The sequence below is a fragment of the Argentina silus genome (genome assembly GCF_951799395.1).
Source record: "Argentina silus genome assembly, chromosome: 2".
In the NCBI taxonomy this organism is placed as follows: Eukaryota; Metazoa; Chordata; class Actinopteri; order Argentiniformes; family Argentinidae; genus Argentina; species Argentina silus.
In genome coordinates, this window is record NC_139656.1 from 10,309,572 (window position 1) to 10,327,364 (window position 17,793).

Genomic DNA, 17,793 nt, shown 5'->3' on the forward strand with positions numbered 1-17,793 from the left:
GTCTATATGACCAGACTAGGCTGCTGTCTGTATGTAGGCCAGGGGCTCCTGTGTCACCAGACTGTACATGGCACCCACTAGCTCAGTGCTACTAGGCTAGGCTATATCTCTCACCATCCAGCAACACAGCCCAGCCCGGCAGACCAATAGGGTCAAACCAGAGCACTGAGCTTGGCCAGACAGCAGAGGGGCTGGGTCACTGGGCTGGGGATGCATATACCTGTACACACACACACAAACACAGACATTGACAAGTGGACAGACATACACACAAGCACACAAGCACACGCACATATGCACGCACACACACACATAAATGGACTACTACTTTTTATGTGGCATGTTTTTTTTAAGGTAATTACAATCCAGCCCAAAAAATGTTTTAAACATAGAACTTCAATGTCCCAAATCCTTCACAATACCGGCCGTGTGAGGGGATGGGAGAAGGGGGTTACTTCTCTTCAACGTCCCAGCTGGTGTCAATGACGGGCAGGAAATAGGTGTGACCAGTTAGATGTAGGTGTAAACATCCCCGATGCATATTAGCATTGGATGAATGCGAGTGTGTGTACTGTATGCAGACAGTTGGTCTGTGGATTGATTTACAGCCCATGAGCCCTCATCAATGTCCTTTCTATATGGAACACTTACACAAGAGGCTGTGAGGAGAAGACACATGGGGTCTACTGTAACTTACGGTGTGCATCGTATTGTACTGTGTTGAACTACCAATGATTTGCATTGTGAAAGGTGTACAGTAGTTATTCATAATCTTACCAATATAAATACAGTATATCCCCATGATTAACACATAACAACTAATCTGACAAGTAATTGTGTGGTAGGTTAACACAAAGTAAACCATCTAATTGGTGGAAAATATAAGTGAAATAAAACAATAATATTCTCTTTATCATGTGCATTACCTTCCTATACGCATGGGGACAATATGTTCCCTGATCTTGATAACCTTCTGCTGTGGTAATTCAGTGACAGAGTGAGCCATCGCAAACCATACTGTAGTCTAGCCATATACAAACACTGCATGCATACAGAGCAGCAGACTGACTGAAACCCACCTACTCAGACTGCCCAAGGGCTTGCAACACTCCCACACATCAATATATCTCCAGCACCACTCAACAGCATGGCACTGGTTTCATGGAACATATCTGATTCTGTGCTTTTTTTAAAGGCACATTTTGTCATGGTGCATTGTAAGAAAAGGGTGGCTGTCACTGAAGAGCTTTTGATCAAGAAAATCTATTACTTCCACAGGTTTCAAGGATAGGTCAGTTTAGTTGGTGGTTTGGTTACTTTGGTAACATACTGAGTGCATCTTCTTTTGACATTTGACCTTTAGCACTGACTGTAGCTACCCAAATTGGATAATAATAATGAAATGTGATAATATACCCAAATTAAACTTAATCAAAGTGTCTACCATCATGATAATAACCCTTTCATTTAAATTGGTCCAGTTGATATAGCTTTGCTAATCAAATGGTCAGCTGCCGCCACCTGTCATTTGCACTTTAGGTAGGTCAAGACTTGTGAATAACAAGGTGTTGGCTATCTTCTGATATGCAGTATATTAGTGAGGGAATGCTATGTATATAAATAGATTAAAAAAAAAAAAAAAAAAGCTATGTTACGTCATTAATGAAAGACTGTCTAGGGTAGGCTATAATAATGGTCTAACAAGGCAAACCTGTGCGCAATCACTGTTACATTGTTGCAGTAAATAATTGCCAACATCTTGAGTTGCTGTTGCTGCACCAAGACAAGCAAGTCAGCCGCAGATAACATTACAGAAGAGGGATAAGAGATTGACAACATTGGATAGAGAGTCGGTTGTCAACAGGCTCAGAAGCAAAACAATTTCATAATACTCAAGCTTCTCTTTGCGACTTCCCCTTTTGTAACGCGCATGCACCACAGCAGTGTTTGGATGCTGTCCTATAGCATACAGTGCAGCTGTGGTGCAAAATACGCCACTGCCAACTTTGGGAACGATGTGTAAACCAGCGCACCTAACGCCACTGCGGACATCCATCCCACCAACAAAAGAAACTCGCATGTCACATACAATGCGTAAGAGTAAGAAAACGTATTCACGTGCAGGCAGAATTGTCATCATAAACTTTCAGAGCCAAACGCAGTTTAGTTCTGCAATAACAATTACAGACCATTCCCCCAATTACCTTTGGATAAAGAAAATCACTATTAGCCCCTTGTCCTCCGTAGATTGGAACTTTATGTGAGGCAGATCCTTCTCATTCCATTTGAAGGTTTGGTTCTATGCGTTCACTTCAATGCCCGAGCAGTAGAGGAGATCCATCGGATAGTGTACGCACCACTTCAGTTGATGTTATTGCGCAAAGACAGTACCATGTCTGGGGGCAGACTGACAGTCGAGCTAACCAATCAATGTAACATTACGGCATAGCAACACTCTGCTCATTGGCCAGTGATTGCAAGAGCTGACCAATCGTTGCTCGCAGTGCATAAAGAAGCGCATTCTACTGTTTTGAGGACGTTTAGGTAAGGAACCACAACAGCCGGTGTCGTGTCAGAATGTGTTCTCTTGTCAGATAGTGTTCTATTAATTGTGTTTTAATATAAAATATTTAATTCAGAACATTCATTGATGTTAACCTGGTGTCAATTTAACAGAAAAATGAATCAAAATGTTTGACTTGAATGATATAAGATTACAGATGCAATCAATAATATGTCATCTGCAAGCATCAGCAATGTCCAACTGAATGAGAAATATGCATATTTGGAATACATAATTATATTCATACAGCCGATCTTAAGTGTCATGAGAATATCAAAATCACTGTCATAATATTTACAAAAATGTGATGAACAAGTGTATAACATGACTGACAATCATTACTGAAGTTGTAAATAATACTAATTGCAAAAGACGAGTAATATAACATTAATATGGTATTATCATTAACTGTAATTAGTCATCATGAAACTGCTTTGGAGGACCAAGTGTCATAAGTTTAATTTTCATTAGATTAATCGGGAACATTAACTGACACGACACCGGTTCGAACCTCTATTGCACCCTTATAAAAACATTTCAATGGAAATAATTAAATTGACATTCTAATGAACAAACTACGTAAATGCAATTGTCCATGACGTTGAAAGATGATTAGGTTATATTTATGATGAGGCTATTTGCACCATTACATATTATTAATGTTCTAGTCTAGACCGATTACATGCCTACCATAATTGATTATTACTCAAATCAGCAGCAGACAAAGGCTCAAGTGTTAAAATTAATTACTGTGCCTTGATGCAGAGCAAGACAATGTTTCAATAAAACACAGTCAGTAATTTGGCATTTAACTGCATACAAAGATGGTGATTTATTTTCCAAATCAAATTCTTGTCACTCAGTTTGAGGGCCATACTGAGAATTTTCTAGTGCCTTTATAGAATGTAAAACTTGGCTAACAGCGACATCTGCTGGGTAATGCTGCATCTTTGTATGTCAATACAGGAGACTCATTCTTCAAATAAAATAAAATCAAAGTTTATTTATCAAATACATATAATTCAGCCGTAGACAATGCAATCAAATGCTTAGGGCAACAACTCAACAATGCAGCAAACAACAATCACACAATCAACAATGCAGTACAATATAATAATAATAATAAACAACGACATAAAGGTGGCAAAGTGAATAGCAGCAATATTGGGCAGTAGCAATAGTAGTGGCATAGGAGTGCAATGTCTTTTGAGAATTAAAACTTGAGGTATAGTTCCTAACCCTTGATCACTGTATGGGTGTGGTGTGACCATGTTAAGTCCTCAGTGATGTGGACACAGAGGAACTTGAAGCTGCTGACTGATCACATCAACAAGCATTGAATGACGATTTAAATAAATATGTAACACAGCACTAACACACCTATGTATTTCAGTAATATATTTTACTGACATGTGAGATCAATTAAAAAAAGTAAGGTGAATTAGTGATGGGCCGGAATAAATGTCTGCACACCTAGTAGCTCTCCAGGACCGAAGTTGGAGAAGTCTGGTGACAAGATTGTTTTACACGAGTTTGCACGGTATCAGTAAATAAATCTGACACAAAAGGACAGTCCATTAGATACTTTTTATTCTCTCTTTAGTGGGGAACACAGTATGAAGACACCATGAACAAAGAAACAAAGATCTGTAAACAAGGTCTATATTTCAACATTTCAAGACCACCGGTTTCTGTTTGGGGCAAATCCTTTCTTCTTTAAAGATTGCAGTTCATAATCAATTAATTCAGTCAAACTCAATCGAGTCCATTGCGGAACCACCACAAAAACAGGATGAAAAAAAAGATGAGACTACCAGATTACAGTCCCATTTACTTGAAGCCTGGTGGTGGTATGATTTTGAGTGGGTTTACTGTGGTGGTGGGCTGGCCGTGTTGGCACGCAGGATGCCCCGGAGGACTTTGTAGCTGGCTAAGGGCTGGTTTTCTTTAGGGGGGTAGCATGGGCCACGCTCTGTGACATAGGAGTAGGGGAAGCGTAGCACCCAGAGGCCATCAGAGGGCAGCACTAGCTCTGTCTGCTCCGGGTGGAACACTGGGCAGGGAGGAGGGCCATGCTGCACCTGAGGTAGAGGTAGAGATGGAAAAGGCTGGTTCAGGCAGCTATTTGGTCAAATGGACCCAAAATGTAACTTGACAGCATGTTGTGACTATTGATAACTCAGTTCAGCTATTATTGTACCACAACTTTTATGGCTAGAGTGATAGCAGGATCACCATTCCTCTCATGTTGTTAGGAGTGGGAAACAAAACCCCATAAGGAAACATTCATAAAGACATTTTAAATAAAGCTGAAGAGAGAATAGCTTACCTGCGGGTTTAGAGTAATCTCCAGGGGGGCATCAGGTACCACAATGAACAGCCGTGTCAGTTGGGCGTAATGTGGCTTCAATCCACGGCCCTGGGCAGGGGACGGTATGTAGAGGGGCATGTCAGTGTTCAGTGCCCTGGTAGCCGGCTCCTTGGCCCCTCCAGGCCCCAACACCTTCACCACCTTATCAGGCCCGGAGCTGAGGAAACGGCGCCCCCTACTGTCCTCATACTCAAACCCCACGAAGGCACGGGCCACGTCGTCTCGCCTACGCCCCCGGCCCAGTCCACCCGCGCTTCCCCTCTTCCCTGCCAGGGCTTTGTTGGGGGCCGGCCAAGAAGATGGCCCCCCATCCAGGGGTTCGGCTAACCCCACTTCCTCCTCAGAGCGGGAGCGAATAACTACGTCCCAGGGCAGGAGGAAGGAGGAACCAGGGAGGAAGCCTGGTTGCTCCAGGCCTGTATGGCAGTTGTAGGCCTTGGCCGGGCCGAGTTTCACCAGTGACCAGCTGGAGAACTTGGGCAGCAGGCCCTTGGGGCAGCCTGAGTGGAGCATGCCCGGGAGGTACTCTACAGTGGAGGGCTGGCGGTCCACCAGGCTGGGCCTCTTCTCTTGGCCCTCAGTGGCACCATCCCCGTAGGGCCCCAGGCTGTCAGTGGACTGGCCTAGGCTGAGGGCAAGGCTGAGGCTGGTCCTGTCCCCTGGAGTGTGGGTGGTGGGATCCTTCAGTCTCTCCGTCTCCCCCGGCCCTGCCACCTCAGAAGGCCTTGGTGCTTCGTCGCAAGCTGGTGCTGGGTCTGGGGTGCTTGGCTGGAAGACAGGGAAGTCGATCCTCTCCAGTTTCGCACAGCATTTCTCCTCCAGCATCTATAGGGGATTTAAAAAATGTGTGAAAGTCACTGAAAGACTTTTGGGGCCTCAGAGGTCGTTAGCTGATGTTTATGTTGATTTCTACTACAGTTCGATTTAATAGAATACTGACCTGATAATAGTCATAATTGGCAGCCTGGATGTCAAAGGGGTCCTCGCGAGGGGCTTGTTTGCGGCCACAATTACAGGAGCTGGTGGAGCGCCCCCTGCTGTTGTGATTGAGGATGGGCGGGTTGCGGTCCATCTCTGGCTTTTCACCTGCAAAGAGATAACAACAACAACATTTTCAGGATATCACTGAACTACACTTTGAACCACTATAAGGCTCTCCTGCACCCAACAGTGTCAGCTGTGTTTTAAACTTAATGACACCAGAGCCAGAAGCAAATAACTAGTCATGGCCATAATTAATAACTGATGCTAGCAGTAATTGCCATTTCACCTGTGGGGTAGTGAGGCTTTACCTGGCTGTGGTAGCAGGTGAAACTTGTGCACACAGTGCTGGTCTGTGAGGCTGCGTTCTTCACACAACTGATGTCCGTTACTCCAGAACTTGTAACAGTCCTCATGCAGCTGCAAGGCGTAGCGCTGAAAAGCTACACCACGCGCATGCTGGCTGTAGACCCGAAGTGCTTGAGTCAGTTGGTTTTTGTGTACCGTGGTGGTGTAATTATGGGGAAGGTTAGACTGGTAGGCACTGTGCGCCAGGGGCAGGGCTTTCTGGCACCGATTCTCAGAGAACTTTGCGTCTGCATCCAGAAAACCCTCCATTACTTTTAGTTGACTCTGCACTTTGATGGCTAACTCTGCAGTTTCTTCCTCTGTGTTGGTTATCATTACCTGGTATAGTTTGAAAGCAACTTGTGCCCATTTAGTGTAGGTCGGCAGCTCAAAATGGGAAGGCTGTGGATTGCGACCCACACTGTCGTCAAAGCCTTTCTTGGTCAACACAAGCTCAACGTGCTGCCATAGGAATTCCTTCAAAGTGCAGTCCACCAATTGCCCACCTGATGACAGACTGCTGCTTTCCACTGTAAAGGATGGTTGTCTTGCTGAATGGCGCATCTGTTGGTAGCGCCTTGGTCCAGACAATGAAGTGTTTGTGTCATTTTCCCACAGGGTGCAGTTTGAGCGTAGTTGTCCAAGCAGGGCACCCACTGGGTCCTCTTCTGGCCCAGGCACTACATATACAAACGCCTGGTTAGCAGGTACAGTGAACAAGCAATTGCTGCTTTGGTTGGTGAGGACTCTGCTTTTCCGAAAAATTCGATATATTTGGTCCTCCAAGGCGTGTTGAAGCCGTCTTCGTGGAGAATGCTTCTTGGGCTTATCATGGTTCCCTCCTGAAGGATCTGTGCCATTTCCACCTGAACCACTGACTCTCAGAGCACCATTCATCTGAAATACGAAGAGCAGGCGGGGGGGACAGGGGCGGCAGTTCACCTTCCATTCTTTGGATATGGTGGAATCTTTGATGGCAGCGCGCAGTAGTGGGAGAGCTTTCTGGCGAAGCGCATCCAGAGCACGGAACAACCTGTCATAGGTGACGTCAAAAGAGGACGTAGGGTGGACTAGTAGTAGGACATGGCACAACGAGAAGAGATACAGCAATTGCAAACAGTGTTGTTTATCCGCCCCCTTCCAAAACTCGTGCGCATCGGAGTGACCGATCCCCGCGTTCAAAGACTCACATGCACGTAGAAGCTGTCGGTTGTCACAAACTGAAGTGAGAACCAAATACAATACGCGATTCTCCTGGCTGTAGTACGCCTGAATCAGACTTCCGCCGCTTAGAATGTCTGTCTCGTCGAGCCCACCGAAGAGAGGGAAGATGTGCTTGTCCGCGAGCGTGTTGATAAGAAATTCTTTTGGCGACCCAGGTTGCATTGCACTTTTACCAAATATCCCCAGAACACAGAGACCTTCATCTTTGTACAGTGAATCCTCTATAACCTCCGATTGAAGGAGCGATCCTACACTCACGGGCAAGGCCATTTTTACACCCCGATAAAAAACAAACGTAAGAAAAAAAAAAAAAACAGCGGCGCACAATACGAACTTCCGGGACGTCAAGTAAAATGTTTCGTGTAGAAACAAGAAATTCTTTCTGCCGTGACTCACATCCAATTCAACCATTTATCTCCTAAAACAGCCATCTAAACTTAGTGAGAAAAAAGTGTGAATATTAGGTAAACATGGTTGTTAATCAAAGAGAGATGTTTTTGAAAATATCAAGCTAAACATGACCATTGAACAATAACAAATGAAAGTGAAAATTAAAAATCAGTCTGACATCCATAATATCAATCAACACCATTCAAACTAGTTCAAACAAAATGCCAGCCTAAAAGAATGCACACGTGTCAGGACATTATACACGTTTTTTTTTTTTTTTTATTATTATTATAATAATAAAGCACAATAGTGGTTAGGAAACTTTGCAAGGCAATGCATACAAAATGTAAAGCCTTTTTTCTTTGGTTTCAGTTTAACAGGTCATGGAATGCAAACTTGTTTGAAACAGGGACAGATACCAATCACGTTTTTCAAAACATGAAATGGCTAACAAGCCAATCTACAAAGAAAGTTGTTTTTAGCCAATGATAACAGATCATAGAGTGGCAACTGACTTCCTTATTAACATGTCCTGTACTCACGAGGGTACTACTAGCACACAAAAATGAGTGATGCAACTCACTCGGTTCAAGTTGCTCATCATAGATTTTCCTACCATTCTCCTATTAATAAAATCTATGTACAATTCTGTGGTGCTACCACAAAATTGTATCCCAACTGCAAGTTCGCTGGCTAACCAATGTGAAGCATGGCTAAGCACGAGGCAAGACCAGTGCTTTATAATTAAAATTTATCTCTGAAGCAGCAGTGGGTTTAAACAATCCTATATTAGATAATATAGTAAGGCCATGGTCACCAGGGCAAATCCAATCCAATATAATCTGATGAATGAAAATGACTCTTTTGAATCTGCTTGGTTAAGACCTTTAGTGACTATTCTAAAAAGTGGTCCATGCATAGAATTAGAATTAGTCCTATGGGTCCAAGACACAACAGTATTATCTGTTCATCCACCATCACCCTATGAGTAACCAATTCATCAGTAGCAGCAAGCATAATAAAATTAGCATTTGGTCAATTGTTTAAGCCATAGCTTACAAAACAACATTGGAGCATTTCTTTAACAGCCTTTTCATTATCTATTACACTTAAACTTCGTCGGTCTCAATCGTCGGCCATGTATACTTCAACCAACGTCTCAGTTTTAATCAAAGCTCCAATCGACATTATTTGATTTTGGAGAGCATCCTCTCGGTAAGGCACTCTGAGGAGGGAACACAGCAAGGAACTGGTTATAAACAGGTTAGACCATTACACCTTACATACAGTAAAATGTGTTACATACATGTGTTCTGTGCAATTGTGGTTCATTGTGGATTGAGTGACATACTTGGAACTTGCGTCGCAGAGCCTGAGTCATGATGGGGGTGAGGCCAGTGCCTGTCTCAATGTTCTCCTTATCAAACAGTGGAGTGCCACCTGGACTCCTGCAGATTGGAGAGAATTACAGTCAGACAGGGAGTTACAACCATGAAAGGGAAAAACTATTGTCACTAGAGAGGTTGAGTTGTCAAGCATTGCACATCTCATATTCATGTAAAGCTCAATTTGACTTGAATACAAGTTCAACAAATGGTACCACATATATTACGCCCTTTAACACTTTGGAACATAGGAATAAGGCACTGTTGAATGTTGATATGTATTACCTACCTGTTGATTTGCACCCTCTTCAGCTGTGTACGAAGATTCAAAGGGCTTTTCGTGGGTGTTCTAGAGGTGAGATTCAAAATGTTAAGACAGGCAGCAATAGTTTCAGGTAGATAGAACAACAACTAATTACTTAATATAAACGATGACCAATAACAACAAATCCTTCAGGGAAAACAAATGTATTAACACCTTGAATGCTCTAGATACACTAGTGTAGTTGTCTTCAATCCTAGTTCTAGACACCCAAAAAGTGAGTAAAAGCCTGTAGACCACATGGGTCCTCAGGACCAGGTCTAAAGAACATACCACCCTGATAATCGGTTGTGATCTCCTACTAATCACAACAATGGCAGCAGATGAGAAAATGGGGAATCGTGACTGGTTTACCTGCAGAGACTGAGGCGGAGTTTGGGGGGCAGATTGCAGTGGGAGCGTCTCAGATGGACTTTCTGCAGGTCTGCTACAGTGACCAAAGGTGCTCGAATCTGGTCAGGAGACCTCTGCAATAAATACAGGCCCATTGTCAGACATTCAGAGTAGCTCTAACATTCATGCTATAATTACTCCAAAGTTTTTTTTCTTGCAATCTAACAATTGAGCAAATAAAACAAACATTGTTATAGCAATCAAGAAAAACTGTTAGAGAATTGCAATCTGCAATCTTATGTAACAGCAATGTTACACGTATGGTCTTTTATTGAGCCTTGGTTGATTACGTGTATTGTAAAAAATGTTCTGGTAAAAAAAGAGCCAGCTGCAATTGTTGCCTCTTACCTTTGCTTTACTGCTGTTGGTAACAGTGACTTTTCTTAGTTTGACAGCCAGCAAATCACTGAGGCTCACGGCCACAAGTCCATCCTGCTTCTCCTTGGAGCTCTGATGGTTGTAAGATATAGTAAATTAAGTATACTGTAAGAGAGATGATGAGACTGAATACTGATGCTTAGTTGGAGCACTGAAAGTCAGAAACAGTACAAGCAGCAGTCTGCAAATGCTTGTCCCTGGAAGATATAAACAATATGTCCCATTCAAATCTTTTTATTACAAATCAATTTACAAATGAATTCATAAAACAACTTAAAACTGGCTTTGGAACTGAAATGTATGTGATTTTCCCAAAATCTTAGTAGCACTAAGATCATCTTTCATCAATATCCTTCAATCGCTTTAAGATTATTAAATAGGAACTGGCCCCTGAGCATTTTCAAAATGTGAGAGAGTTATTACCTGTAGAGTATCTGAGGCCACTCTCTTTTTGGGTATAAAGGGTTGCAGGACAGTGGTGAATGGAGGAGGAGGAGGAGGAGGAGGAGGAGGTGGTGGTGGTGGTGGTGGTGGGACTTGTGCTGCAGGAGATAGGATTGCAGGGAGAGGGTCTCCACTGCCTGACAGAAGAGGGGGAGGAGGTGGAGGTGGGGGCAACAGATGGACTGAACTGCCAGCAGCCGTTCCATGGCATCGGCATGTGGTCTTAACCCCACCACCTTCTAGCTGAAAGAGACACAGTGGATTGATTGACATAGTAATTGCATGGTTGCTTTACAAAAACCGTTTTTGTAAAACCTTGAATTTTATGTGTTAAGTGGTGTCTGTTTATCTTTTGTGTCTAACCTGAAGAGTAGAATGCAGGACTCCCATCTCTCGCTGCAGCTCATCCATTTGATTTTGGAGGGTCTTAATTTCCATGGCATAACCCCGCCAGAAGAACAAGGTATTCAGGAATCTATCATACACCTGTAAGAGAGAGGTGAAAACAAAGACTGCATTAGACATGATGCATAATCACAATATTCTGTTCCTCTGTAAATGGCTTTGCATCCACATTAAGAATGTCTTGATACCATGCAAGAGTGCATACCAGGATAAAAAGATAGCAAATCAGTCTGAATTATCCGATATCCCTCTTGTACCTAATCCTATTGTAGAAACATACCTGACTAAGTCTGTTCCTCCAAATGTGGCATACACTGCCAACTGCAAGCAGCAGCACTCTGACATCCATTAACTGAACCCATTTCTTAACAGTCTTCCCATGGGTGTCTTCTATGTGGGTTTCGCTGGTTTGGTTGATCGTGTCACAATGTCCAGGTCCAAACAAACTACACAAACCACAAGGACACCATCAAAGTGTTAAAGTTGCTAAAAAAAAGAGGTTGGGTTAACATAACTGCATCCTAAGAGTGCTAGACATATGTTTGCCACGTTTGGTAGTAATGCAACCCACCATATACAGTGCCCTGTGTAAGTAATGGGACAGTGAAGCATTTGTTCTTCTTTTGGCTCTACACTCTAAAAGTTTGGATTTGAAATCAAACAATTACTATGACATTAAAGTAGAGATTATCATCTTTTATTTTATGTTATTTGTGTACATATTGGTTTCACCATTTTTTATGCATTAAAATAAAAATGTATACCCTATTTCAGGGTACCCAAAAGTGATGGGACAATTGGCTTCACAGGTAATTCTGGTTTGTCAGATGTGTTCGGTCATTTATGCAGTCATAAGACAGCTCTCTCTGTCTAGTATTGATGCTAGGCTTTTGTTTGCCTTTGGAGTCTGGTATTGGTGTCTGTCAACATGAGGACCAAAGAGACGTCAATTAATGTCAGGGAAGCCATTATGAGGTTGAAATATCAGAAAACAAATCTATCAGAAACATAGCCGGCAAACGACCTGGTAAGCCAAGGAAGACTTTTACTGTAGATGACCGATGAATGCTCTCCATGATTAAGAAAACCCCCAAAACTACTGTCCTACAGATCAGGAACACTGCAAGGTGCAAACCACTAGTTAGTCACAAAAACAGGACGGCCGGTTTACTGTTTGCTCAAAAGTGCAGAGTTCTGGAAAACGGTCTTGTGGACAGATGAGACAAAGATGAACATAAGAGTGATGGCAAGAGTAAAGTGTGGAGAATAAAAAGGAACTGCCCAATATCCACAGCATACCACCTCATCTGTGAAATATGGTGGAGGTGGTATTATGACTTGGGCAGTCAGAGTCAGAAACATCTTGTCAGCCCAAGTACAAGCAAATGCCTCCAAACTCATTGGACAGAGCTTCCTCCTACAGCAGGACAATGACCCAAAACATACTGCCATAGCAACTAGAGATTTTCAGGGCCAAAAAGTGGAAAGTTGTTGAATGGCTAAATCAATCTCCAGATTTACATCCTTATAATATTATAATTATTTCAACTTATCTCTGGTACCAGTCTACTCTGCAACACTTCTAGAATATGGATCAAGTGAGTTTGAGTCTAAACCGGTGTCTTACCCAATGTTGATGGCTTTTTACCGTGGCCATACAACTCAAAGTGCCATATTTGGTCTGCATAGGGCACATATAATGGCAGAAACAAACAAGAAGTTAATGACTGAAAAGCTAGATCCATTTATAAGTGAGACTACTCTTAAGTCTATTTTGTCAGATAATGCAACATTTGGAGATTTCAAGCATAGAACTCCAGGTAATACTGTCTTTATGCTGACTCCTGATCGGTGGGAGAGGGTCGACTGACTAAAAAGTGGTACGCACTTTAACAGATATTCATAGCAGAAAGAGGCACTACTGGACAGAGGGATGATACAACAGGAGTTATATATGTTTATGAAATCTGTCATGAGGACTCACAAAGCCAGTCTAATTGCAAGGAAAATAGAGAATACAGTTATTCTGACTCAGATATTTTGTGTATAACATCAAGTGAAAGGTTGCCCCCAAAGATTCTGGATCATGCGTTTCCTGTCTTGATATTTCAAAACCTTACAACTGCTTTGAAAGAATGCTATGAAAGACTACTAAGAGCTGAATAATTGCATCAATCTTCACAGTTTAGAGAAGTTATCTTGCAACTATTTGCATTGAACTCTCAGGAGTCAACTTCAATACATTGTTGTGTGTGACATAATAAATACAATCCATTATATGTTCCCTATGCAGTCCAAGTATGGCACTTTGAGCTGTAATATTTTTGTAGTCCATTATATGTACAGTTTATATTGCAATTTGTTTTACACTCACTTTGTGGTTATTTGTGTGATGGGCTCTTGTGTTGTCAGCGGTCTTTTGCTCGTTACAGCCCACCGTCTGCTGCTGGCCCTCTTCTTCTTGCGCCGCAGAAAAGCTTTGCTTGGTCCCTGTAAATAAAATGTCCGCATATGATGATGAGACTCCAAATTTGTGTCAATGCACACAGCACACCACCAGTATATAGATAGAAATATAGTTAGAATTGTTTGGCGCACATCTACACCGTATAGCTACGCTAGCTACTATCATGCAGACTAGCTACTAAATGGCAAAGTTAGCTAGCTACATACCCATACTCCAGCCATAAAATAGTAAATTATTAAATCAGATTTTTAAAAAAAACGGTGAATTCCTTAAACTCTTTACGCAATCTTTGGTTTACTAGCTACCAAGCAAATAATTTCAAAATCAACACCTAAATCACTTTAGCAAATAAGATAAGCTGTTACGAACATCTGGAAAAAATGCGCGTTTGGATAGGCTATTGAAAAGGGCAGGAAATCACCAATTCACCAATCGCAAATGAGCATTTGCCAACCAACCGCAATGTCGGATACTGTGTTTCCAAGCAACATAAGTAACAGAACTTAAACTCGTTTGTTCAGTTGCCTGGCTAGACGAGTTAGCCAGAAACAAACAGTCAGAATATTTGAGTTGCCTGATTTAAAAGTGGAAAAAAATCTCCTTCTCATTTTCTTATATAATCATAGCCTATGACACAGGTAAGTGTCAGTAATAGATGAAAACATTGGTTTCAGCAACTATTACTAGTCAGAATGATTCTGGTATTTAGCTAGCTTCAAACAATGTCAACAACGTAATTATTTGAGTGAGTCATGTCAGAGATTATTTATTGGCGTGCTATTAATTATTCATGCATGCAAACTAAAACTGAAAGATCCCACCTGCAGATTTTTTTGTAATTACAATTCCTTCAAATATTATTCTTCATGTAAAAAAGCTAGCTAATCAATGCTTTCAAATAGGTGGGGAGAAACACTATTTCAAAACACTCACTGTTATTTTCAGGTTGTGAGACTTCCTACAATCAATGGCTGGAACAGTTTTTTGCGAGGCCTCTGAACTGTACAACATTCTTAATCAGTACACCCGCCTGTCTAGACTAGCAGAGTTCAACTACCTCTGTTTAATTGGTAAGAGAAAGGTAGGGGTTTTGATTTGATTTGATTGTTTTCAGTTCGTCGTGATTCAATCATATCCATCATCTTCACCAACATCAATTAATCAGGATCAGGAGGAAGAAGTTATGGTGTTCAATTTTGAAAATTGGTTCGGCCTATGCCTTTTGTATATTATGCTCAAAGAAGTATTATGAAATTATATTATATTTATATTAGACTTTTCTGTTACTTCTATCCATAGATGCTCGAGCTAATGGACAATACAATGCAAGCCATATCATCACTGCCAGAAATGCAAAATGGGTACTTTGTTTACACATAACACCACCTCATCCAACTCCAGTTTGAAAATGCCAATGTCAAAAATCATATACTCTCCAGTCCTCTTGTGTCTTAACATTTTGGAATGTACATAAGATCCGTAATGCTGATAGATAAGATGTAGCTGTTTTATTCTACAGGACTTAAACGGCACATTTATTATGCCTATGGGTGTGGAGGTTGAGAGTATGAGGTATATTGTGGTTTATGACAGCAGCACCAGTTCTTTGCAAGGTTCAGGTGAGTTGAAGATCAACAGTTTGGTAACTGATTTTGATTGCTCCCTTTAATCAAACCGGTTGGGCTAACGACAATATATGTTTGGATTTCAATAATTAAGAAATAGTTTTGGAACAAAAAAGAAACTCATCTTGCACTCAACCTGTTGTATTTTATTAATGATCAAATGAGCCAATCTATGATATGAGCCATTCTTTAAAAGTAGCTTTCTTTCGTTTGTAGGATTGGCTATTGAATGTGCTGAGGCCCTAACACAATCAAGCCGCTACCCTGTTAACATTCTGAAAGGAGGTTTTCAGAGGTTCTCAGCCTTCTATCCTTTCTTTAGAACACAGACAATCCTTTACACCATCAAGGTAACACCTCCCTATCAACCATGGCATCATATTAAATCTCAGACCTTTTTGAGTGAATGCAAACCTGTTATTATGTGATATTTAAATGTTTAATGAAGGTGATATTGTAGGAGTTGGAGAGCCTGAGGCCTTATCCAGTGGAGATCTTGCCGGGTCAACTATACATGGGCGATTACAAACATGCCACCAATTCTCACATCCTCAAAGACCTGAAACTGAGCGCCCTGGTCAATGTCTCTGAAGACAACAGCTACGTGTAATTGAGAGTCTCACATTTACATGTTTAAAGTGCATGTTACTGTGTTGATGATGATTGTATAAAGATATATGTATTTTCTTAGGTTTGCAAAAGGAAACCACTCTATCCTTCACATCTGTGTGGCAGATTCAGTGGAGGCTGATTTGTACTCCAGTTTTGAGAGGATTTGCGCTTTCATTGGTAGGTTTTTTTGTTCAGTAGTTTTAGAATTAAATGTTCAGTGATGCTCAAGATTTCTGTGCCATTTTTGTGATCCCGTGAATTGTATAATTTATTTTTCAACCCTGTCCTTATTTTAGGCTCCCGTCTCAACACTGGATCTGCCGTCTTGATCTTTTCCAGTTACGGAATAAGCCGCTGTAGTGCTGTGGTGATGGCTTTTCTTTTGCATCACTTGAAATATACTTTGGGGGCAAGTTCTATTTATATATTGTACTGTCTTCTTTAGAATTTGCATTAGAAATAGAATGTGCAGTTCTGAAAGGCTGTTGTAATCTAGTGACATGATGACTGGCTGAGTGATGGACAGTAAGTGAGCTTTTATCCTTTCTATTACTTCTGTTACAAATGTTTTCTAACACTCCTCCCACTGACACTGATGCCACTTTGCTCATTGCAGGAGGCCTGGGAGCATGTTCTACAATGTAAAACCAACACAAGGCCAAACCGGGGGTTTGTGCAACAGCTCTCTGACTGGGAACTGCACACACTGGGAAGGAGAATGACTGATATTTCTGAGCCTCGCTATTGACAAAAATGTATGATTTAAATTAACAGAGAGATCATCATGGCCCTATAATTTGCTTGGATAGTATTCAATCACTGCAAATAAAAACGCATGGATATTTTCCTCACCCCTCCTACATGTGGGCCCACTTACGACATTATTTTCTTAGCATTGCCCAATTTTCCATGGATTTGCTGAAATATTTCACTCTAGGGATATTCTAACATTTAATCACACATTCAGAAATGTGTTCTGTTGATATGCTGGATCTATACTTGTTTTGACAGTTACCTCATCACCAAAACTATCACTCAAGCCACTCACTCCACCCTTGCTAACTGTCTGACATAAAGTCCAGGATGCAATGCAACTTCCTCAAACTGAACTGCAACAAATCAGAAATCATACTTGTTGGCCCAAAGTCCCTCTACCACACCTACCCAAGACTTCAGCCTCAGCATTCATGGCTTCACTGTCTCCACATTAAGCCAGGCCCGGAACCTCTGCGTCATCCTGGACTCCACCCTCTCATTTGAACCTCATCTCAAACACATGGCTAAAACTGCCTTCTTCGACCTCAGGAATATTGTCTGTCTCCGATCCACCTGTCCTTGACTGATCCAGAGGTCCTCGTCCATGCGTTTGTTACCTCCATGCTGGACTAATGCAACAGTGTTGTATTTGGGGCCACCAACAGAGTCCTCAACAGACTCCAACACTTTCAGAAATCATGCCTGCCTGCTCACTAGAACCCACATCAGTCCAGTCCCCCAAAACCTCCACTTGCTCCCAGTCCGATTTAGGATTCAGTTTAAGATTCTCCTCACCACCTACAAAGCCCTCAACAACATGGCACCCTCCTATCTCTCTGACCTCCTTCAACACACCCCTAACCGCCTCCGGTCAGCTGATGCCAACCTCCTTATCTCCATCACCAGGACTAAACAACTGACCTGGGGGGGACCAGGCTTTCTCCGCTGCAGCCCCCACTCTTTGGAACACTCTCCCAAACCACATCAAAGTATTCAGCACACTCTCCTTTGTCAAACAGTCCCTCAAAAACCATATTTTCAAACTTGCTTTTAATCTTTAACTATTTTTTATTGTTGTTTTTACTGACTGTGCTTTTGTTTTACTTTTTTTTTTTTTTTAAATGTATCT

The 17,793-nt window shown here is 41.8% G+C and overlaps 3 protein-coding genes across 4 annotated transcripts; 1 reads left to right on the forward strand and 2 right to left on the reverse strand.

Moving 5' to 3' along the window:
• Positions 1–4,131: 4,131 nt before the first annotated feature.
• smg8 (SMG8 nonsense mediated mRNA decay factor) lies at positions 4,132–7,764 on the reverse strand. Its single transcript, XM_083696973.1, has 4 exons — positions 6,227–7,764; positions 5,875–6,020; positions 4,893–5,759; positions 4,132–4,644 (listed from the first exon to the last, which is right to left on the reverse strand). The coding sequence occupies exons 1-4, from the start codon at positions 7,755–7,757 to the stop codon at positions 4,432–4,434; spliced, it is 2,757 nt and encodes a 918-aa protein (XP_083553099.1). The 5' UTR covers positions 7,758–7,764; the 3' UTR covers positions 4,132–4,431.
• A 389-nt stretch (positions 7,765–8,153) lies between these two features.
• Positions 8,154–17,742, reverse strand: prr11 (proline rich 11). 2 transcript variants are annotated; one of them, XM_083696975.1, is made up of 10 exons: positions 17,073–17,742; positions 13,579–13,694; positions 11,485–11,650; positions 11,163–11,285; positions 10,779–11,042; positions 10,326–10,427; positions 9,939–10,051; positions 9,552–9,611; positions 9,229–9,325; positions 8,154–9,102 (listed from the first exon to the last, which is right to left on the reverse strand). In XM_083696975.1, exons 1-10 carry the CDS (start codon positions 17,091–17,093, stop codon positions 9,043–9,045), a joined length of 1,122 nt encoding a protein of 373 aa, XP_083553101.1. In that variant the 5' UTR covers positions 17,094–17,742; the 3' UTR covers positions 8,154–9,042. The 2 variants fall into 2 exon arrangements, with proteins under 2 accessions (XP_083553101.1, XP_083553102.1); XM_083696976.1 differs by lacking the exon at positions 17,073–17,742 and adding an exon at positions 13,878–14,012.
• styxl1 (serine/threonine/tyrosine interacting-like 1) lies at positions 14,195–17,087 on the forward strand. Its single transcript, XM_083697016.1, has 9 exons — positions 14,195–14,309; positions 14,617–14,741; positions 14,971–15,032; positions 15,191–15,290; positions 15,513–15,646; positions 15,757–15,902; positions 15,988–16,085; positions 16,205–16,317; positions 16,525–17,087. Exons 2-9 carry the CDS (start codon positions 14,639–14,641, stop codon positions 16,654–16,656), a joined length of 888 nt encoding a protein of 295 aa, XP_083553142.1. The 5' UTR covers positions 14,195–14,309; positions 14,617–14,638; the 3' UTR covers positions 16,657–17,087.
• Positions 17,743–17,793: the final 51 nt, after the last annotated feature.